Source organism: Uranotaenia lowii, chromosome 2 (assembly GCF_029784155.1).
Source record: "Uranotaenia lowii strain MFRU-FL chromosome 2, ASM2978415v1, whole genome shotgun sequence".
Classification (NCBI taxonomy): domain Eukaryota; kingdom Metazoa; phylum Arthropoda; class Insecta; order Diptera; family Culicidae; genus Uranotaenia; species Uranotaenia lowii.
This window is the reverse complement of record NC_073692.1, coordinates 322,955,207-322,979,988: the sequence shown is the minus strand read 5'-3', so window position 1 is coordinate 322,979,988 and position 24,782 is coordinate 322,955,207. Positions and strand designations below refer to the sequence as shown.

The 24,782-nt window shown below is 34.9% G+C and overlaps 1 protein-coding gene across 2 annotated transcripts in view; it reads right to left on the bottom strand.

Moving 5' to 3' along the window:
* The window catches only part of LOC129748728 (probable serine/threonine-protein kinase DDB_G0282963), a 366,662-nt gene that overhangs the window by 121,656 nt on the left and 220,224 nt on the right, over positions 1–24,782 (bottom strand). For both annotated transcript variants that reach the window (XM_055743422.1, XM_055743423.1), the window contains one exon: positions 8,431–8,689. In XM_055743422.1, the coding sequence (XP_055599397.1) occupies positions 8,431–8,689 (259 nt within the window). The remainder of the gene's footprint in view (positions 1–8,430; positions 8,690–24,782) is intronic.

The window sequence follows — 24,782 nt, the reverse complement described above, 5'->3', positions numbered from 1 at the left end:
ACAGCATACGAAACTACAACACGTTTTGATAAAAAACTTGAAGGACACAGATGTTGAAAATGGTTTTGCATGGCAAAATTTTCAAAATGTGCTAAAAGTGACAAAGTTTCTATCACTTTTTTTCAACACCAGTGAACTTGCTCTAAACTTGCTATAAATATCAGTATTGAATCATTTTATTTATTCTTTTTTACTAATTTATTTTATTTTTTTTCTCAACAAAATTGACACATATGCATTGTAGATTCTATCTTTATTTTTTAAAACTGATTTAACTTGCTAGGTTTTGAATATTAAACATTATTTTGTATTGATTTATAAGTCATTCGTCTCATATCATAAATAGTATTTTTATCTGTTTCATTAGGTTTATATTTTAAATACATTTTTATTACAGTCTGGTATCTTTTAAACACGATTTCATCTTTTAAACAAATAGTTGGATCAGGTAGGTGAAACAAGGTAAGAAAAAAAAAATAGTTCAGAAGATTAAAGAATGATGACCATCGTTGGTGCCGTTATTGATTTCATTTCATACATTAAAAGGATCGCAAATTTGAAAACAATCTATCGATTTCTTACCCAGTTAAAAACACACACATACAGAAACACGCACTCAAATTATAAGTCAGTAGTTTACTAGCATTTTTTTGTTTTATTGAATAGAGGGATGATGATTTGTAGTAATATAAAAATTGTTTGTTTTAGATCGGACGGAAAGTGAACAGGTTATGAAATTAAACAAGGTGGGTCCCAGCTACAGGTAAGCTGAGAGTGTCTAGAGGTAAGACAGGTAAAAAGGTAAGATTATTTTACCATACAAATGTGTCATTGATTGAATATATTATATAAGAACGTGCAAAAAGTTGCCAGCTGGGCAGGTATCTACACGTATGCGGAATACCTGTCGTAGATTCTTAACTCTAAATATGTTATGAATTTTATACGGTTGCGAAACAGTTTGCTCGTTCTACAAGTAAGACACACACCTACACGAAACATTTTCATTTCATGTCAGTTCACACGAAGCCATGGTGTCGGGTATGTGATGATTTGCATTGAAGATTGACCGAACTAAAAATCTAAAGGATGCAAATTAACGCATACGTTGGCGAAACTGCGGTGAATCCGTGCACCCATGGTGGATTATCTACATACATACATACATACAGTATGATCTTGGCATCCAATGAAGCTACTTTATCTTTATTCAACACTTTAATTCAAATTTCAACCGATTCACAACTTCAACATTTTTCATATGACATGTGGCCCCAAACAATTCATATAGTAGAAACATTCAACTAGTCATTCAGGGGTAAAATCGCGCTAGCATCATTCGAACCGAATTCACCACCGTATTTCGTTTCTGCCTTAACTCCGATAGCGACAGGCATCAAAATATTTACCCACCACTTTCAGCAGTCAGTTAGTTGAAGAGTGCATGCACTTTCCATTAATGCGAACCGGTTATTTGTTCGTCGCATTCAATGGGAGCTATGTTGGATTCCACCAAGCCAACTCAACTTAAGGTATCCAATTTCCAACATCCGGTTCAGCTTGAAAACGCCTAGATTTAGACTGAACCGATATGCGATGTGATGGAAATGCTTGTGGCGGATTTTCACTCGCTATTTCCCGATGGAGGCGAATGGTGGTTCATTTTTGTTTTCTTTTTGCTTTTATTTCCCCGACGAAACGAATAACCATTGAGTCGGAAAACATGTGGGAGTGAAAACTGACCGCGTGAACTTGTTTGTTTTGTATTTTTGTTTTGCTAAACATCTTTTGTAACACCTACCGCATCAAGGAATGGCGTAAACGTATGCGCCTTCAATGGTGCCAATTTTGTTACTGCTTTGATCCTTTATAAGGCTTCCGAACTGGCTGAAACTTGACGCATTTCGAGGTTTCGGGGTCTTTGAGATTTGACTGAATTAAGGTTTAGTATACACGTTTGCTGTAATCCATCTGTTTTCGAACTGTGTTCCTTTTTGGGCTCAATTTCGAGTAGAAAGACATACCGACCCGAAAAAAACATATTACGTGAGCCGATTTGGAAGAGTTTCATCCAGTTAAACGCGTTTACCGGAAGTGACTCAATAAAAATAATCACATAATTAGTTAACAGGTGAATCATGCAATCCTATTAAGGTAAGCCTTGGGATTGAGCAAATAACCTTTTCCTTCATATTGCATCTTTTGGGAGAAAACAGAAAGTTATAGAATATGGATATTATTACAATTACAATACCACATTAAAACAGCTTTTTTGAACCCTTCAATAAGCTGTTTTAAAATAACACTTATTGACATCCAAATATCTCTGAAAAGAATTAATATTTTTGAGTAACTCGTTAACGAAATATACATTAGACGCACTCCTCGCGCTCACAAGTGATTATTATCCGTTCGCAATTTAAAAAAATCTCAAACTCGTCAATAACTTAGATAATTAAAACCACACGAAACCAACGAAAAAAAAGAATAAAACAATTTCAATTTTTTTTAGTTTTTGTATATTGTTTGAATTTTGAACTTTTGATCAAAAAAGTGAGACATTGTCTAAATTTTACCAAAATCTTAGTAAAAAATATAGAGATTGATTTTTTTTTCACAATCTGAAGAAAAATTTTTGATGCCAAAAAAATAATTCGTTGTGTAGAAAAAAGTATTTATTTATATCCAATAGAGCTGTTAAAAGCTAGTAAAAACAATCCCAAATGAGGTAATTCATAACACAAAAAAGGAACATTTGAATTTGACGAAGAAACTTTAAATTTTCTAATACAAGAAAAACACAATTTCTTCAATTAAACAATAAACTTTGAAGAAATTGGTTGAAGTCTTGCTGAGTTGAAACAGTGCAAATGTGTGAATTTACGTCACAAAATATGATTTTTGTACACATTAGGATGGGAAATGTGCTCTGAAAATGGTTTTGACTCTCCCGCTATTTGATTGTTACAAATAGAACATAATTTGATTCATTTTTTTTAACACAAGGCAACAAAATTATGTTTTTTCCTAGGTGCAATGAATTTAAGAAGTGATTTTGATAAATTTAGGTGCGCTGATTCCAAATATTCAATTAGTTTTTTTTTTCTAGCAGCTCTTGTTTTCGGAATAAATTGGAAAAATCAGTAAAAATGGAAAAACTGTAGAAAATTTCAATAAATCGTAAATGTATGGCCTCAATCCAACTATCAACTTATTTGAAGATCTCGAGTATTTTTTTATTTTGAGAAAAAAGTTAAGAAGTGTTCTTTTTGTTTATTTTTCCCAATTTAGCAAAATAATGCAATGCTGAAGAGATTTTGTAGAAATTTTAACCGAAAGCAAATCTAAGATATTTCTTAAACCATTAGTCCAATCGTTTTTGAATTTTCTACGAAACTCTTGAATGAAAAAAAATCTAATCAAATATAAAAAAGTATGGAAGATTTTCTTCTGCGGTTGCAAAAATAATTGTTATTAATTTCTAAATATTGTAGAAATTAATTTTATAAAGCTGTGTGTATCTCTGCATCCACAAAACCTAGGTGAAATCCTAACCCTTGATTGATTGGAGGATAATAAATAGATTAAAATTTTCCGTAGACAAAATCTGATAAATAATTCGAATTTATTTAGGCTTTTCTTTAACCATCTGGAGAAAAATGGAATAACGAAAATAACACTGTTCTGGACTCAAACCAGTCGGTTTGATTTTGGTTCAAACACGTTCTCAAATACTTAACTGACAAAAATATGTGTAAACAGCATTTTCTCTGGAAAATTATATCATTTATACGTGGTGTCCGTTTACCCAAACCCGAAACCCGAAAAAGTTTAGTTTTCAAGTATGCTTTATTGCTTTAAAAACAGTCTTGTTGAAGGAAATTTTCCAAATTTCTATGGTTAATGCGATAGCAAACAACCAAAGTTGCCCATATGCATAAAATCTGCGATTACTTTTTCCTACATAAAATTTGAATGCTTTGCAGAATGTTACAAAATTACTTGAGATTTCCTATTTTTTTCTATAATATTTTTGCTCAAACAATGCACGAAATTAAACAATGTTAAGGAAATATTCCTTATAACTTTTTACTTAGTCATTTTCAAGTCCTTTTACCTCAAAAGTTGAATAGAAAATTTTGAAAAGACATCCGAAAGACTTTTTAATGATAAAATAGCTTTGAATAAGGGATCCTCAAGCAACAAATTAGAGAACTTTCTTTAATCGAAGGTTGAAAACTTAGAATTTGATCTAATATCTGGTCAATTTAGCTTATTAGAATTGAACATTATATGGAAGCCTACCATTTGTTGAAAAAACTTATTCTATGCTCAAATCGAATAAGCTTAATATATAAAACTCTCAAGAAAATTCAAAGAAAGTGACCATTGATTAAATTTATATTTATTTTAAAAAATTAAATAAACTGACTGAATTTCTGCGGTTCAAATCAAATACTAACAATCTCGATCCAAATTGACGGTGCAAGTTTGAAATTCGGCTTCTGATAAAACTCTAATAATAATATTGTTAATTTTTTCAACAGGAACTTAAATTGTTTCAAGTCATCTCATGCAATTTAAATTTTTGGACGAAATAGTAATCATGAAAATTTCAACTCATTTATGAGCCTAATCTGAATTTTGAAAAATAATTCTGTACCTACAAATTCTGAATCTGAATATGAATTCAGCTTCAGATTACACATATAGAATTATTATTCAAATTCAGATTAAGCTGATAAATGAGTGTTTTCAAGATTACTTTTAATAAAATTTGAATTTTCGATCTGTTTTCAAGTTTCAATACAATTTCTACAGTACTACAAAACGACAAAAAAAAGTGAAGAAAAAGCGTTGAAGTTTATAAAAATGTGTGGCACTAGTGAAATTTGACATGTACGATATTATTTTTGGATTGGTAAGGGTGAAAACAATTGGTTAATTCCTCGTTAAATAAAACGTATAAAAAAAAATAAAAATACAACTACCTCAATAAAGGTACAAAAAAAACGGTTTCTGAAACATGCAAATCTGAATTTAAATTTTGATTTCGAATGATGACTCTTATTATGAGCTTTCAATTGTAGATTGCCATTTTGAATTTTTGATATGTTTGAATTCTGCTAAAGAATTAAGTTTAATGAATAAATTGATTTTCGGCAATTTCAGTCACGAAAAAATCTTAAAACAATTTTTATTTCTTCATCCGACGTTTCGGCATTTATTATGTATTTTTCAAGGAGTCTATTGATATAACAAAATTAATTATGTGTTACAATAAATGGTGAACTTACTGAAATTTCTCGTTTTAATTGTCCAAAAAGTTATTTGAATCTGCTAAACTGTCCAATCGGGAAATGTCCAGTTGTCTGTGGTGTATAGCAAAAATATTCAAAGTTGAGCTTTCTACTTTCATGCAATCTTCATTGAAATCTGTCCTACTTACTATTGATCTGGTTGAGATGGATATAACACTTTGCAAGTTTTGAAAACGAAAACGGATATAAAATGATTTGTAATATTTTGGATGTTGTTTTCCACTCAGCTACTACTGATGTTTGTTGTATTTTGTGTGTTTGTTGCATTTTGTATTTTTGATGTATTATTATGTGTATTGGTGTGTTTTGGTTTGTTTTTGATGGAGTTGAAAATGCCGGCGTGGATGACACTTAGCCCTTCAATATCAGTCTTCTTATTGACCGTGTTGCCATTCCTCGCGATGTGACACATTTCTAATGTTTGTAGACCGGAAGTGAAATTATGACGATCAATTATTCTCGTGCCGTTCAAATCAAAGGAGTGATCGTGTTTTATGCTGTGATGAAGTAATGCAGTTTGTCCATTCAAATTTGCCATTCGCGGGTCCTCTTTACCCACATCGTTTTAAGATTTTTTCGTGACTGAAATTGCCGAAAATCATTTTATTCATTACTCAACCAGTCGATATAATTTTACTACTGAATTAAGTTTAATATTTTCGGATCGGAATATGAAACAAAAACTAAGGATGATTTCTTATGCGGTTTCTTTTTATTTTATATTGCGAAAATAATTATTTTAGTGCCTATGAGTTCAAAAAAGTGTGAATAAAATTTCGAATGAAATGAAAAACTAAATTTGAAGAACGATTTAAAAAAAACCTTTTTAACCCCATTTCCTTATAATGATGCGAACTGACAATCGAGAATTGTAAACCAGATACACAATGCTAAATATGACAACAGAAATCCAATTAAGATTTTAATAGTAGAGAACCAGAACCCTGAAATGAGTTTAATCTAGTTTAAAATTATTCAGAAATAAATTTCTATCATCAAGAAAGAAAATTGTGGAAATCTGTAGCAGAATCCTGCAGTTAGGATTAATTTATGAGGTTTTCGCATCATTTCTGAGTCCAGATAGTGATCTCGAATAACCTCGCTTAAGCGTTAACATTTGAATGAGAATTTAAAAATTCTAGTGTAGAATAGAACACCTCGCTTGCGTTTTCTAACCCTCGTGGGAGAGTGGGGGTGTTAATTCCCCCTACGTACTTCAATTTTCAAAATCGTTAGCTGAATTTGTATAATGAAGCCTGACGAAAAAAATTGGTAAAAATATACTAGTTTTCTCAAAAGTCTTGTACATGGAGATTTCATAATTGATTGATTTAGTATAGAATATGTTTTTTCCTAAAGAATTTTCGAAAACAAAACTTATTTTTTGCTGGAATTAAATAAGTTGAACTATCAAATTCTTGAGCAAATTCATAGTTTTTTTTTAATACCGATGAAAATAAATCAAATTTTTGTTCAAATAAAAAAATAACATTTAAATACGAATAAAATCACAATCATACAAACTGAATCAAAGTTTAAATTTAAGATTGTAATTCCGCTCTTGAAAAACTTTATTTTACTTATGTCAAACGATACACCAAGTAAATATGAAATTCATTTCGGAATCTTTTTGAGGATTCTCTTAAAATAGAATCAGTTTTTTCCATTAAAAAAGACTAGCAAAATAAACTTTAATTTTTCTTTATAAATATTTATGAGTCTGCGATCAATGCGAATTTTACTTCTCATCAAAATGGTCATCTTGACACTTTTATCTAATTAAAGATATAGGTACCAATTATCCAGCTTCGAATACCGTCTAAAAACCGTTGGCCGAATTTTCGGCTCACCGAATAGTTTTAATAAAACAGAATTTCAAACTGCTCTAATCATCTTAGATTTATCCTGGTATCTCTGTAAATAGTGGTGAAGAATGCTGACAGTTTATACTTTTATTTTCTTTTTTTTTTCCATTTCTTCTTGGATATACTCGGGGCTGTTTAAATGCAAAAGAAAACTCAAGATAAGTCAAATCTGGCCATGATATCAAGATATTGTTAAAATTTCTTGGATCTTGCCCGGATTCATTCTCATTATTTGCGAGATCATATAAAAAAAAATACCCAAATTACTTATTGAAAAGTTTGAAGTTTTGTGTCCACAAATGACTTTTCAAAGTTTTTCATGAATAACATCATTTTTTCAATTCTTAGATACGATTTAAACGCTGTTGATATAATACCATGAAAAATTAAAAAATCAAGAAATTTTCTTCTAGTATTTTAAAATCGTCCACAACTGCCCGGCCATAGACCCGTGTGATGAATTGAATTATTTGTTTAAGGACGTACGTTTTTTTATTTTTATTTTATTATTAATTTTTTATTTTTTTTATTTAATTATTAATTTTGTTTTGAAGCTATTTACCTCAAATTCGACTTCATCTAATATGATGCAATTTCAAACTGCTATGAAATGTTTCAATATCTTTCGTCCCAAATTTAGTTTCAAGCTTTAGAAGCAACAAGTGATCTGATTTCCTTTTAGTAATTGTTAACAATTTGAAAATCACCCGATCTTTCAATAGAGCGCTTTGAAATGAAATAAAATCTTGGAATCTTGACTTAACTTGCAGAAAATTTTATGTATTACACATATGGTTGAAAATATTCTGTGAAAAACACGAGAGACAATTAAAGGGAAGGAAATTAAAATAATCGTTTTTTTCATCTTAAAAACTCGACAGAATCGATCGAATTTTCGACCGAATATTCTGCCGAATAATCGTTTCACCAAATAGTTGAAAAGGTCTTTATTCAGTAGGTACATCAGAACGCCGAACCTGAATTTGAAATTCGAATTTTTAACCTGTAACTGAATATCAGTACGAGTAGGTACTGACAACAAAGTTGTTTTGGCGTGCTACATATTTTTTAGAAATTCCAAATTCAATAACACGTGTTGCATACCTTAAAGTTCTTTGCCCTCCCATCAATGTTTATGCAACTGACGGTATAGAAATTGACATCGGAAAACCTCAGAGTGTCGAACCCGAACCCCAAATACATAAATACTCCAAAAATAACAAATAACTAAAGATTCCACTCACCTTGTTGTTGCTGCTGGTGTTCTGGAGTGGTGATTGTGATTGGCATGTCATTAGGATCATGCATCATCATCCCACCTCCGCCCCCGCCTCCGGATCGACCGTCGCCCTTCATCAGCAGCATTCCCTGGCCACCTCCCCCGCTGCCATACGCTCCAACGCTGTGGTGAGACTGGGACTTTGAATGAGACAGAGTCGGTTCCGGACCCGATTCCAGCGGAGGGGAATTCTCGCGAACGCAAGACATCAATCCGGACGACATCTGAAAAAGATCACAACATCGGGCGATGGCGAGAAAAGAAAGCAAAAGAAAAAAAAAGCATGTAAGAAATCGTAGCTACCAGAATGGCCGAGATGGAGCGATGGATAATAACGAAAACATGACATGTGCACATAACTGAGTCGAATGGTTGTTTTTATTTTCGAGAAGTAAAAACTTCAAACTCCCGGCGACAATAAGATGTTAAAATGTAAAGCCATAAACAAATGAAACAGCGCTTTCGCTTGGAGATGTTGGCTAAATAAAATTGTAAGCACTCATCTTTCAGTACCTACTTACTTTATTTTGAAGTGTTTTGAAACAGCGCAGTTTATTTAAACTTCAGGGTATATCAAACCTACATTGTTAAATTTTAGTGTAGAAGTGATGTAATGATGATAAGATATTTAATAAAAATGCAAAAAACGAAGCAAAGAATGAATAAATTTTAAACAAATTAAATATTAGCTTAACTTCAAAAGACATATTTCACGCGCTTGAACCGTTCAAAAGTGATTTTTATCTATTCTCGAATAAAAAAATGTTAAAGTCGACTGTGATTTCGATGATTTAAATTACAACAAAATAACGAAAAATTAGACATTTTGAAAATCAATTGTTTTATAATTGAAGTGTAAAGTTTAACAACATTAAAAAAAATCATTACTTTCAAATATATGAATTGTTTTTTTTTATTTTGCAATTCACGTAAAACGTTTTGAAGTCAATTAATACTGCTTCATTGTGCAGGAATAGCGAATTGGTTTATATTTCATGGAGTTTATTTTGAAGCGATCAAAACAGTCGCAAATGAATAAATTTACGTTATTAAGGAGGAAACATTTTAATGTTATCAGGATCTACATTTTGTATTAACAATTTAGAAAACGCAGGTTTCACTGGTGGAATAGAGTAATCTTTATTCAGGTTTGTTCGCCAAGTCCTTAAGCAATTACCCATTACATTAGCGATAGCTATTTGTCATTTTCCACTTTTCATATTCACTAACCAGGAAAGTACTCTACAGAATATCTGGCACTGTTGTGTTACCACGATTTACAAAATTTTAGTAGTCTCGCATAGCCGTGTTATGATGTAAACATTTATACCACGTTTATCATCATCAGCTGTCATCAGCAATCATTGATCCATAGTTCTCGAGAGGAACCGAAACGAACAATTTATTGGTTCTGCTCTCGGCAGCGGAAATCGTCTGCTACTTTTTCGGATGCCGGGGAACCGATAGGAAACCGTTAGTTTCAACAAAAAAGAATAAAGATCTTCATTGAAAATTACAAGACGGTTATGAGACACTAAATTTATAGAAATCGGTAGAGATCTAACTGGGTTATAACAGCACGAATGAGTGAATTAACGTCCCAAAATTTAATGTTTTTTTTAAATTTCATAAGAAAAATATGCTCTGAAAGCTGTCTTGATCCTTCAGATGGTCAGATTTGAAAAAAACTCAACTATAGATTGTGAGAAACAGTTGTAAGTTTATCGTATGATTCCTCTATACGTCGTTTTGTAAGTGGGATTCGAAATAAGGAAAAGTTAGAAAAAGATACTGCTAATTTTTAGATTGTACAAATCAAAATAACATGATATTGCTTTTAAAAGTGCACACAAAACTTGAATGCTGCTAAGAATGGTTTCTAATAGTTTGAAATAGTTTCACAACACCGTTTTGTTTGAAGAGCTGTTAAAAATTGACAGCGTTAAAAATGGCTTCTGTTTTATTCTTATCATAATCACTTTCCCAAAAACTAACTGTTAACACAAAAACCAACTATGCACCCATAGTGCATGGAAAATAATAGGTAGGACATGGTGCTAAACTTCACTTGGAAGCTCCGTTCATATACACCGCATGCTTACAAACCAACAACAAAAGTTATGAAAATTTTGCAGTTTAATATGGAATGGCAATCAACATTATTTATTCCTCCGACGTTTGCATTTGATTATTTAAAAAAATGTATCGGATTAAAGATGGATTCTTCTGATTCATCGGAAGCAATTTTTAAATTGAATTTTTTGATCTGGACCATTGATAATGAGCATTAAAAATAAATTTTCAACGCCGTCCCTTCGTCCGTCGCAAGCAATGTGATTATTCCTTTAGCTTAAGTTAAAGATTTGATAAATGATCTAACAAATTTCATATCTTTGTGCTGACAAGTCAATGTGACTGAATTTTTATTTGAATTGTTAATTTAAAATTCTCAGCTAAGCCGAAAAGCCTAATATTGAAAATATGCTAAATTAACACGTTCATCACCAAATGTGGGTGACGCAATAAAAGTCTAAATTTGAAAAATCATTACACAAATTTGGAGATTTATTTTTTATTCAAAATCATCTGGTATTATAACTTTACCATATCCTTCAACGTCAAAAAGAGTACGTTGACATTAAACTTCAAAATATTTAGGAGAAGCTGGAGAAACCAGGAAATTTAAGGCCATTCAATTAGTTACACTTAGTTGTTAGTTATGTGACTCACCGGGCAATTATGACCTTTCAAATAATACTTTTACAAATTGAAAGTTATCGTTTTTAGTTTTTGTTCATTTCTTGCAGATTTTTAGTGAAAAGTCAAAGGGTCGTTGGATTATTCGAAGATATTGAGATCAGAACATTGCAAACATGACGTGCCGTCACTACTAACAATTTTCGCGACGCATTTTGCCTAAGGATAAATGGAACTACCTCAATGAGGTACACTTTTACTAAGGTGGCGCAAAGGAACGCACACTATTGCACGTCGGAGAGAAAAAAAGAAAAATTAACATAAACAAGCCCTGCGTTGCGACGCGTCGTTGTCAGGGAGCTTCATTTATCCTAAGCAAACTGCGTCGCGAAAATGGTCGGTATTGACGTCACTTCTGTCATAGTAACTATGTTTACGAAGAAAAAACTTTACTTCTACTTTTGCAACATTTCTTTCTCATTACCTCTCTTTCCACCACATTGGAGCTACCTGACAACGACGCGTGTCGACGCTGGCTTTGTTTATATTTATTTTTCTATTATTTTCTCCGACGTCAAGGAATATTTAAACAAGGTAGTGGCGAAAGCCATATTGGATTTTTATAGTGACGTCACAAAAACGATTGCATCGAAAATTTGTACGAGAATGGTTGAAATTAAAAAAAAAATCATTTTAAAACAAAAAGGAATTCCAAATGCATTTTTATTGTGTTATAAGGCCTCTATTTGATTATACTATGATGTTTGTTGGTCCATTGAGGCTAGCATTATTTATATTTTCCTTTTCTATTATTAAATCTGTCAGTGTCATCTGGCAGTGTCATCTTGAAACTAAAAACGTGCGAAAAGTAAATAAAACCAGCTTTTAAAATCTAGCTGGCAGTAATCGAGTATTGAACTGATTGTCATACTTTTTATACACCCGATTTACCATATACAATTCCTACGTAGAACAATTAACATCAATAAATGATTGTTGACTAGTAAAATGCCAGTAAAAGATAGTGGTTTTGTTAAAAAAAAGACTTTTGATCACTTTATTGTAATGAGAAGCTTAAACTGAACTGACTTGAACATTTTCATGGTAGGTTTTGACCTAATTCCAAAGTTTTGTAATTTAAAGTTCGAAAATGCACCACTTTTTTTTAACTTCGACAGTTTATTTTATAGAAAAATTTCTTAAAAATCCAACTTTTTTAGTACCTATCTTGAAGAACAAGAATGCTTCTCGAATAACATATCTTCAAAGTGAAAAATTTTCAGCAGATTCTTCGAATTATCATCGAAAAGGGCAATTTTTGAGTATAATCACATGTTTTTATGATCGTGGACTCGCGGATTGTACCAATACTAGAGCAGGACTGCCTTTGCACAACTACTTTCTTAAAATATTCCTTGCTACGACGTGCAATAATGTGCATTCTTTTGCGCCACTTTAGTAAAAGTGTACGTCAATAGACGGATCAACAAAAAAAAAAAAAAAAACAAAAAGAACGATGGCCTGATGTAGGTCCGATGTTTTTGCCAGCTACTTTTCCCCTCTCGTGTCATTTTTTTCTTCATGTCTCGAATTTTGAACCTACGACTTATTGGTCTCATGCCGCAGAACGGAGAACCAATCATGCATTCTGCATAGTATGAGAAAAGTGTCGTTCTTAAGCGACCGAGATATCTCCCAACCAAGGTCAATTTCATATGAAGAAATTGAAATTAAAATGCTTCGAGAAAAATTTCCCGGCTAGGCCGTTTTATCAAGAAAAGTGAGACATTAAGAATAATTAGAAGATAAAAAAATCTTAATTCGATTCATTCACTATCATGCATATTTATTGATCAACTAGCTGACCCGGTGTGCTTTGCTGCACCTTTTAAAAATCAATAAATTGTGTGAACATAGTTTCATCATAAATAAATTTTCGATATCTTTAAAATGAGAGCTTTCCCATCACATGTTTTTCAATGATTGTTTAGAAATCTGATATTAAGTACTCGATTTTATTTGCTTTTCTCCTCTGCAATGTGAGTAGGGTCCACGAACTGCCGTAACAACATTTTTCGTAATCAAATAACATCACATTTCACATATGGCTTTATTTGCTTGATAAGCTTTACATATTTTTCTTTTTCCCGTTTCTCCTCTGAAAAAAGGAGGGGTCATGAATCTTAAAAAAAACCTCTCATGTAAAATGTGGTTTCTATTGCTTGAAAAGTTTTTAAAACTATGTAATAAAAGCTCCCCCATTCCTGGCTCTGTACTTTTCTTTGAAAAAAGGGAAACATTTTTTGTACTCGAAAACTTGTTCTTTCAAATTTGGTTCCATTAGTTGGATAAGTTCTCAAGTAATACAAAAAATTGTGTGAAACTATTTTCCCATCTCTTAACGCTCACTGGAAGGTGAAAAGATTTTTTTTTATAACCAAAGGATCATTTCTCGATTCTTATACTTTCTCCTGCAAAATTTGGTTAAATTTATTTGATGAGCTCAGGAATTTGTCAAAACAAACGTACTTCTCTTTCCATGCCGTGAGGGGAACCAAATCATCAAGAATTCAAATCATTGAATTTAAATACTCTTCCCAATTTGTTACCATTTGCTAGATCAGCAATCGAGTTGTTAAAAAAAATTGTAAGAGAGCTCCCCTTCCCCCTCCCTATCAAATCAGTGAAAGGAGGTAGAAGCTGTTCGCACAAAAATTAGTCATCGATATTTTGGGTGTACTCGCGCCACACCAAATTTCGCCACATCAATTGCGCGCACCTCCTTTGTCGAGCCTCAAGTACTGTTGGTCATTTTTCGTTTGGAGACCGAACATCCGCACAAAACGGAGAAGTAAAAAAAACTTCACTTGCGAGTGTACAATCAACGCACGTAGTTCTTTCGCTATCATTTTTATCACGGTCTGATCGATTAGAATAAATCATTATACTTAAACGTTTACGGTCATTATTTGTTTCAAATACACGGGATTAAGTGGAGATAAAGTGAATATCTAGTAAATCCGAAACACTTAGATTTCGTCGAAACATTTTGGTCCTTCGAACCGGATAACGGGACTCGCTAGTTCCGTAATATCAGTGGACAATAGTTGTGTAGTGTACTCGGTTGAAACAAACTGGCAGACAATAGGCGACAAATCGCGCGCGCGCCTTTTTTGATTCGCTTGGCTTTTGATGCTGTTTATTTGGGGGATAATATTTTAGCCACCGTGGGCAAGTGATTGGGGGCCCAATTGACGGCTAATTAAATCATCCGATGTGCTCTTGGGAAAAGTGAAACTATTCTGTGGCTAGTGCAACTCCCTCACCCCTTTTAGTCTGTCGCTGCTGCCTTATTAAAGTTCACTTTTAACAAAAAAAAAGGTGTTTTTTTGTATCGAGCCTTCACCGAAGGCAACTGCTGGCTACTACAGAACCTGTACAATCCGGTACACAACACCCGAATTCACTTTGCGTTGCTCCTGTGCTACCCTCTTCCGGTCCTGCAGTACATGGCTCGGATCTAACCCCGTCGGATAGTTCATCATCAACAGATAAGTACAAATTTGCATTCTGTGTGTTTGGATAGTCTGTGGAGGAAAACAAAACCCCACAGTTTGGCATACATTTTCTCGTTCCGGATTGAGTTGTTGGAATTAACAACTGCCTAATCCGTGATAAATTGAAGTGGGTCGGTTGGTTGGAAGTTGCCGATATATTTTCCAGTTATCAGCTTGAGTATTTCTGTGTCGAGCGTAAGTTTGCGAGACGTTGAGTCGATTCGGCGGTCTGTCAATTTCAACATAACAGTGAAAAAGAGTGAAAAAGTGGTATCCTAGCTGGAACTGTAAGAATAGCCAGTGTAGATTAGTTTGTGATCATGCGTGACCTTCGTGAATTGTACAAGCTGGAAAGCAACCTGTGTCGTACTTTTGAAACAGTGCGTCATTTCATCGCGAATGCAAACTCAAGTGTCATTACCAGTGAACTGATCGGTGTACGTCTAGAACGGCTAGAAGATGCGTTCAAGCAGTTCCAGCTAGTGCGTACGGAAATTGAGCTGCAGACCGACGCCGAAGTGACCGGTGTTGATGATCCTGAGCAGGAGCTGGCGCTGATGAACGCACGGGCCGACGAAGATGCGAGCATTGCGATGGAGAAGGAAAACGATTTTTGCAACCTCAAAGGTGAACTACTCCGCCTTCTGTCTTTAACAAGTGGATCAGATCATGTAGCGAAAAAATCAAGCACAAGCATTAGTGAACCTTTAGAAACAACAGCGAGTTTGGCGAGGGTTAAATTGCCTGAAATACGTCTGCCAACCTTCAATGGAGACATCAACTTTTGGGTAACATTCAGAGATTCGTTCCACAGTCTTATACATTCGAGCGATCAGCTGACGGCGATGGATAAGTTTTTCTACCTCCGCTCCGCCCTCACAGGAGAAGCTTTGCAAGAGGTTAGCTCAGTCGAGATGACTGCAGCTAACTACGACGTGGCATGGGCTGCATTGAAAAGGCGATACGAAAATCGTAAGCTTATAGTTAAAAATTACATTAATGCACTTTTCAACGTTGAAGTAATTCGGAAAGAAAGCTACGATGGGCTAAACAAACTCATCAGTGAGTTCGAAAAGAACATTCTTATGCTGGAGAAAGTGGGCGAAAACACCGAAGGCTGGAGTACTCTACTGTCACATATGGTTTGCGCTCGGCTGGACCCGATGACTCTGCGCCACTGGGAAACACATCACAATTCTCGAGAGGTGCCGAAGTTTCGACAGTTGATGTGCTTTCTCAGAGATCACTGTGCAATTCTACAAACCCTCGCGCACCAGGGAACCAATTCTACAAATATGCAGGACAGACGACCGAGGTTTGGAGTCAGCCATCCTTCAAGTGTAGAATCTTCAAGCGAATGTCTATTTTGTGGTGGAAACTTTCATTCTGTTTTTCGGTGCCTGAGATTTTTGAAGCTGACAGTCGAAGAACGCAGTGAGCTAGTGTTGAAAGCTCGACTGTGCCTCAATTGCTTATCACCCGGTCACATGGCTCGCGTCTGTAGCAGAGGCTCGTGTCATCATTGTGGATCGCGTCACCATTCGTTGCTGCATTCAGACCTTTCATCCTCCGTCTCGCAAACTCCTGAGAACCCCCAGCAGTCAGTGCCGCAAGCTCCACAACTCCAACCACAATTGCCTCCACCTTCCCAACCGATACCATCCACAAGCCATCATTCCAACCCTCAAATCTCATCCTCGTTTGCCGCCACACAAATGCCAAAAAACCCCACAGACTTCTCCAGAAGATTCCAACACACAAATGTACTTTGCACGCAAACACACACTCCAACACGCCAAGTTTTGCTGTCAACTGCCGTTGTGCGTGTCCAAGATCAAGCTGGAAACTTCCGGTTAGCCAGAGCCTTGTTAGATTCTGGTTCACAGTTCTGTTTCATGACAACGAGCTTCAGCAAACGTTTGAAACTTCGAAGTTCTTCAGATTTCCTCACCGTCCAGGGCATCGGTGGTTCTACAGCGGTGTCACAAAAGCAGGTGATGGCGTCAGTTTTTCCTCGTTGTTCGGGAATTTCATCATACCGTTCATCGATGTCGTTCTTCGTACTCCCTGAGCTAACAGCGACCCTCCCAGCCGGTCGTGTTCGATGCAAGTCGTGGGCTTTGCCAGATGGTGTTATACTTGCTGATCCCAACTTCAGTCACCCAGGGAAGATTGACCTCATAATTGGCGCTCAATTCTTTTTCGATTGTCTCTGTGATGGTCGATTCAAGATTTCTGAAGATGGTCCTAGCCTCCAGAACACCGTTTTTGGCTGGATTATAGCTGGCACAGTGCCAGATTCCAGGGATCGCCGTCCATTAATAGTCACAGCGTGTCCAGCTGTTTCAGTAAATAATAAAAGCATTTCCTCTACTAACGATATGGTACGATTTGGCGGCCGGCGACAATGGGCACCAAAAACGCAAGAGAGGAAGCACCGGATGAACCCCAGAAGTCAACACTCTTTTTCCAAAATGAAATCAGAACCGTTTTACCACCAGCTTGGTACGCCAGATCCATTCTTCTACCTGATAAATTGCTTCCGTTCCTGTTCGTCGTTTATGCGATCGTTGATGTTCATTCTGTCGCTAAGATTTCTGGGCCAACGCTGTTTAGAGAAAACATGCGACTGTTGTTTTGATCCAACGAAGAGACATCATAGGTTCGTCGCTGGCTCCGCATCAACGAATCTGATCTTCCCAGAGTTTGGCCAATTGTTCCCAGAGAACATCGTCGGTGAGATCCAGAATAAACGCAGCACAGATAACTCTCCAGCTAAGATCAGCCTAGTCGTGCAGATTCTTCGTTCCAACCATTGCAATAGGGCAAACAGACAACGCTAGTCTGAGCAGAGTTCCAGCACCAAAGCCTTCAGGGGTGACGCGGTTGCGATCGGACGGGTCGGACCTGTTACCCCACCGCTAACCTTCGTTAAGTACCCTATCCAATTGAAAGTCCAATGCGGACACTTACCCATTCTTACGTCGTAGGTTGCAGATCGTCGTGCTGGAACTCCCTATCCAGTAATCACCATGAGTCAGTCTAACGAAGCAGCAACGGCAGCGGCCAGCGTATTAATCCACATCATCATCATCTTCAAGTTATCAGGGTTCCCGGTGTCGACCGGTAGCATGTCATACAGTTCTGTAATAGTTCATCAGTTGCTAAGTTGCAACCAGACAAAGCAAGTCTGTCGTGGGATCCAGCTCTAAAGCAATCGGGGGTGACGCGGTCGTGATCGGACGGATCGGACCTGTCACCCCACTGCAGCCATCCGATAAGTACCCTTCAAATCCAACGTCCAATTTGGACATTGACTCGTTTCTTCTCTCAGGTTGCGGTACGTCGAGCTGAAATCTTCCGTTCTGTTTACAAGTTGCAGTCAGCGCAGCATCACCCATCCAGTCCATCATGTAGTCATGTGAATAGATATAGTCCTAGAGAGTTTTTTGAAATTCGTTAATATTTCAAGGCGGCCGGTATGTTCGCACAAAAATTAGTCATCGATGTTTTGGGTGTACTCGCGCCACACCAAATTTCGCCACATCAATTGCGCGCACCTCCTTTGTCGAGCCTCAAGTACTGTTGGTCATTTTTCGTTTGGAGACCGAACATCCGCACAAAACGGAGAAGTAAAAAAAACTTCACTTGCGAGTGTACAATCAACGCACGTAGTTCTTTCGCTATCATTTTTATCACGGTCTGATCGATTAGAATAAATCATTATACTTAAACGTTTACGGTCATTATTTGTTTCAAATACACGGGATTAAGTGGAGATAAAGTGAATATCTAGTAAATCCGAAACACTTAGATTTCGTCGAAACAGAAGCTTTAAACAATCATAGAAAAAAAAACCACTCAAATACCCTTTGCTATGAAATTTGAATAATAAGTTCTCGAGTAATCCAAAAATATTGTATGAAAACCTCCCTCCTCTTTCCCCTCTTCCCGTTGGAGAGAGTGATGGGTCCCAAAACATAAAAATAACATTTCTTGTACTTGAATATACTTCCCTGTTCTCTGATTTTTTTGTTCGATTAGTTCTCGAGTAATGCAAAAAACTGTAAGGGAGACCCTTTTTCCACATCTTATCCCCCCAGTGGAAGGACAGATGGTCTTCAAACATAGTAGAAACTTGACTCGTAACCTTATACCTTGCGATGTATTTCGATGTAATTCATCGTTTCACGAAAACTTTGGAAGTGAATCATTTTTTAGGAAGCTTGAATAGATTTGGCCCTAATTTTTTTCTCTTCAAAAGATGAAACTGTTTTTTTTTTATCTTTCCTATCCCCTATCTGATGAAAATCTCTGTTGGAGATTATCCCACTTTTCAAGATGGATAATCTTCATGTAAATTGGTTTGTTTTAATTTTATTTATTCAGAAATTTCTGAAAAGACTTCCGAACTTTGTTGAACATGCACTTACTTTGCATGTTTTGTATGTCTGTATTTTTTCGCTTTTTTAATTTACACTGTTTTATTGTAAGTTTACCTTAAATGTTGAAAGCTCACTTATAGTTTTTTGAAGTTATCGAAAAAAGAACATCTCTGAACCGAAGACACCAATTCAATTTTTCTATTCTTGGGCTCAAACATCCCATTAATTATTTTGAAGAGTAATCAATGTTAAATTGTAAGATATCATTTGTTTGAATTTGCAGTACTCAAAAGTTTTACAATTACTGCATTGGTCATCAATGATAACTCAAAAATTAGAAATTGGTCAATGAAATTGAATTGTATAGAACTCAAAACCTCAGATATAATAATCTTATCAATTTTCTAATCCCCCGTTTAAATTTATCGAAGGCTATTGAAGCTCTGAAATCGCAGCCTTGGCCTTATAACTCGAAATCTAATTAATTTTGGTTGGTTTTTAAAAGCTAGAATTTATGGAAATTGGTTCATCAGTTTTTCAGCACTCAATCCGAATAGCTATTCAGCAGAAGGAGTCAATTCATTGTTCACTGTTCAGTTCACTGTTTGTTTTTGTAGATCCTCAAAGCCCCCCAGCAGCAGTAAAGAGCACGCTGAAAGCCACTTCAATTTTAGTCAATATGTTCCTAACAGGTTCGTAGCATTTTTCAATCCAACATGTATGTAGGCTCATTATTGCATCCAAATATCTCGTTGGTACCACGTGCTTGGAACAGTAGAAGGGAAAAACACCCGCCAAAATTTCCGCTTTAAATTTTTACTGCTCAGCAAGCTTAGATTTGCTATCCAGTACACGTGAACTCTTGATGGTTGCTTCTAATGCCCGGCCCATGGTGATGATGAAAATAACCCCACCAAAGGAAACGAAAATTGCTTGACAAAATGGTGCCATGACTTTTGATTCGTGGGAATAAAAACAAAAGTTGTATGAGAGACCTCCCTCCCTTAAGTCGGGGCGGCTTGTAACTATTATAGAAACCATCTCCGGCCCCAAAAACCCTTAGATGCCAAGTTTCACGATGATCGGTTCAGTAGTTTCCGAGTCTATAGGGAACAGACAGACAGACAAACATTCATTTTTATATATATAGATTTACATGGGAGCTCTCCCATCTTTTCCAATTTTGTCCCCCACTGCTTGAAGAAGGTAGGCAAATTTAACCAGCTCGAGACCCAAACAGCACTTATCATGGTAATGAAAAATATATTAAATTAGTTATGTTTTAAATACAAATTTAAAAATTTAAATCTAAAAAAATATCAGTTGCATCACTAAATAAGTTCTCAGCGTTTTTTTAAATTTTCTCTTTGAAAGTCAAATATTCAAAAATGTTGGCAAAAACAAATTTCTAAGTTTACATTTTCCCGTATATTGGGGCAAGTGTCAATGCAAAGCTTATTTACTGATGCGTCAAAGTAATGGTTTTAAAATGGATTTAACACGAATTTCTGTTTTTTTGTTCTATCAAGTTTCACTGATATATCTGCAGTATTCCTGCAGTATAAATTTATGTTTGTTACTCCACTTTTAACGAATGCTGTTCAAAGGAAATGACCTTCATTTACAAAGACATTTAAGAAATTTCAATATCCGCTTCAGTTTCAACATTCGAAATACCCCTTCTGGTCTTTCCAACATATTGAATCATTTTGAAGATGAATTTCTTCAAAGTTCGACGTTTGCCCTTACCCCACCGTGTGAGTTGACAGGAGGGAATATTGTTTTTAACACTTTAAGGGTATACTAAAAATTTCTCATAAAAATTTTGCGTCCTGTTGAATTTCAGTTCTAAAGTCTCGCTTTTCAAAAACGAAGCGGATCAAAAGTCTCTTTTATGCAGCCATGTAACACAAAAACACTTTTCATGTTAGGAAGTACGTACTTGAAATGGTATGTAAGCAAAAAGTACGATGGTTTTTTCAGAATTATTAAAAATAAATAGCTCCCATTTTCATTTCTAAATTCGTTTCAGTTGTGTATTTGGGCCGAAGTAACAATTTCTAAAAGAAAACATTGAAAAAATTGATCATTTTAACATATTGTAATGTTCCTTGAATGAATAGTCGAATGCTACCTACATTAACACGAACTAAATATGGAAGTATTTTTGCAAATCTTTCAATTGGTTTTGATTCGATTGATAAAATACCAATCCGTGTCACATCTAGGCGTCATTTATTACCACGTGCAATTAATCAAAAAAAAAACACATCTAGGTTGCATATCGCCCCCACGTGCATAAGAAACATAGGTACTTGTTTGAGAAACAGGCGCCTGATTGTTAAATTTTTCCAGCGATCAATGAACAGAATGCTTATTTAGTTACTATCCACTTGCGACGACGTTTGCTTGACCATAGAGACGAAAAAAAACCCCTCAAATAAAAGAAAATCTCTAAAAATGGATGCCATGACTTTTCAATTTTACATTTCGGCAAAAAAATGTATATGTTTAATTCGATCGGCAAAATGTCAATCTGGGTCTCATCTAGGCGTCATTCATAACCATGTGCTGTACAAATGAGCTAGGAATCAAGTAGAAAAAAAATCACATAAAGGTTTCATATCGCCACCCCTTGCATTGAAAATATGCTTGGTTGAGAAATACGCGCCAAAATATTCCCACTGATCAGTGTGCTATGCCTGGGTTACTATCCTTTTCCGACGTTGGCTCGACGCCTCGACCTTGGAGACGAAAAACAAACCGCCCAAAGGAAGAAAAAATCTCGAGAAAATGGATGTCATGACTTTTATTTGTTTCGAAAAACTACAAATTTTGTATGGAAGCCCCCCCTCCCTTAAGTCGGATGGAGTTTTGACTATTACAGAAACCATCCCCGGCCTCAAAAACCCTCAGATGCCAGTTTTGACGATGATCGGTTCAGTAGTTTCCGAGTCTATAGGGAACAGACAGACAGACAAACATTCATTTTTATATATATACACAGCAAAAAAAGTGTTGCGATATTACATCAAAAACGTGCACATAACTTGAGTCGCAAATGCTACCTAATATAACATCGTTTTGATGTAAAACCTATGACCTCGATCAGATGGAGCAAAATTACACTAGAAAATTTAACGTAGTAGACAAACATGGGAACATTTATTTAGAATAGAAACGATGAAATTTGTTGATACAATTCAAAGGATAATGATATTTTTGTAAATTGTCGTAGAAATTTCAGAAATGTGTACAACTCTACACTTAGTCAAGATTCATTCGAACACTTTGCTCTAGAAAAAAAATGCGATAGTCCAAATGACGAAATATTTATTGGAAAATCACAATTCGCCAATGTGCTTACAAATGATACTCTGTCTATTCATAATTTCATTTCCCCGGCGTTATATGTTTCTCAACAATTTCTAGTAATGTGGAACTATTAGCTTTTGGCTTTCCGTAGACTTGGAACTAAAAATAACTGTCCTTTCGACGCTGGATCTCGATATTGGCCTCGGATCGACATGTAAGACATGAAGAGATCTTCGGGATATTACTCTGGGCCTAAAAAAGGTGAATCCCAAGGTAGCGGGTATGAAAAAATAATCATTATATGACCTACTCACCGATCCGTTTGAAAAATTCCTTTCCATACTCCTTGTACTTTTTTTCTTCGTAATAAATATCCTGGAACAAACTAATATGAAAATCAGTTAGTATCACTGGATTTGCTTAAAAATAAGAAACAAATCGATGTATCTTACCAGTAGATCGGTTGTCTCTGAGCCTCAGAAACCCTTCCGAAGTTTTTGTTTTGAAAACTATTTTGTTGACAGTTATGAGCTGCTTCGATGTGATTACATTGACGACGTAATATTACATAAACAGACATGTTTAAAATTGTGTACATCGATTGGATGTAATAAACGGACGGTTGAGTAGTATCACAATAAAAAGGCATACTATAACATTTTATGGCTAACATCTGCTCAAATTACATCGGCCAGTGTTACAATATTTTTTGCTGTGTAGATAACTGAACAAAAGAAAGTTTGATATAGCTGAAAGGTGCTTCTGAAGCTATACAAGCTACCCTTGTACAGCTGACGCCTGTCAAATTTGAATGGTGTCAAAATGGTAGGACAAAAGCTGAACGAGTTATTCTTCAACCAATTTTCCCCTACTTTCTATTGGCTGAAATAGAACTTCCTTACACGATGAAACAGTACTGAAATATTTCTTTCTTCAGCCAGCTAGCTGAAACAGCAATCAGCACCTTAACACAGCATACGATCAGAGAATTGGCGTTATTTATCAGCAAAAATGTTTGTTGGGTGATTCAAATAGTACAACCTAGAAGGTTTGAAGCCGTTATTTTGAATTTTGTCAATGTACATGAAAAATAACTTTTGAAATTGTAGATTTATCACAAAACAATTTCGAAAATTTCATTCAAATATTGTTCATTCAGTGCAGCATAATGTTTGTGATTGATTGATGACTTTAAAAAAAATTACAAATCTGAAGAAATATCGGTAATTAAAAAAAAGGTTATTTAAACAAAAACTAAAAAATAGCAATTTTGCTGCATACTTTCGTAATAAAAATACCATAAGTCAAATTCTTTAAATCTCTATTATAGTTTTTGGTAATATATTACTCAAAAATACCCACGCAATTTCCGAGATATTTGCACTTGTGACAATTTTTCCAAAAATAGTTGCCATAGGCAGGGCCGTAGGAAGAACCGACTCATGGGGGGGGGTTTTGGTGAAAAATTTTCACCTATAATTTTTTTGCCCAACAACGCACGAATGAAAAAAAAAACAAATTATATTTTTTACTTAGTACTCATAAATAGTTTTCGTATTACATCTCAACATAAAAAAGTGGTCCTTTGCATAAAGGGTGGGCAAATTTTTTTAAATCAATCTTTAGAAACAATATATGGAAGTTTCTGTAATCGATTGTTAAAATTTTTGAATCTGTTTAAGAGTATGCTAAATCAAAGTTATTTGATTTGAGCCTAGAATTAGTTCTTTTTATGGTAGCCTTCAATTTGTTAAAACAAACTTATTCTAGGGCCAAATCCAACAAGCCTTATCCTCCAATCTATTTTGCAAATGCCAAGATTATAACCTTTGATGAAAATAAATAAAATCTTTCAAAAAATAATAGAAGACAAAACATTTTTCGAATCAAATTTGCTTGATGCAAACTTGAACTAATTTTATGATTTAGTTTTGAAATTTTGCTTAAAAAACTGCAATATTAATGGTGTTAAACAATACACCGAGAAAATTTAGAATTTTGTGCAGATTTTTAGGTGACGATCAGGCACATGTTTCTTTAACTGGAAATATTTTCCATAATGAAAATCCAGTTCATGATTTTTCATTAAACAAAACTTAGAAGATTTACTCAAATTCTACTTTATATTTGTTATTTTGAATTTAAACTTTGAATATGTTTCCAAATTCTAAACGATTTCTGAAATGTATAGAATATACGAGATCTGAATTTAAATTCTGTAGTGCTGATTTAATCTTTATTAAATTTTTATATTATTTATTTTTAATCTCTTTTGTGAATCTGAATTGAAATGTGAATTTCAAATGATAGATCTGAATATGAGTTTTCAATTTTGGATCGTCACTTAGAAGCTTTAATCGTTT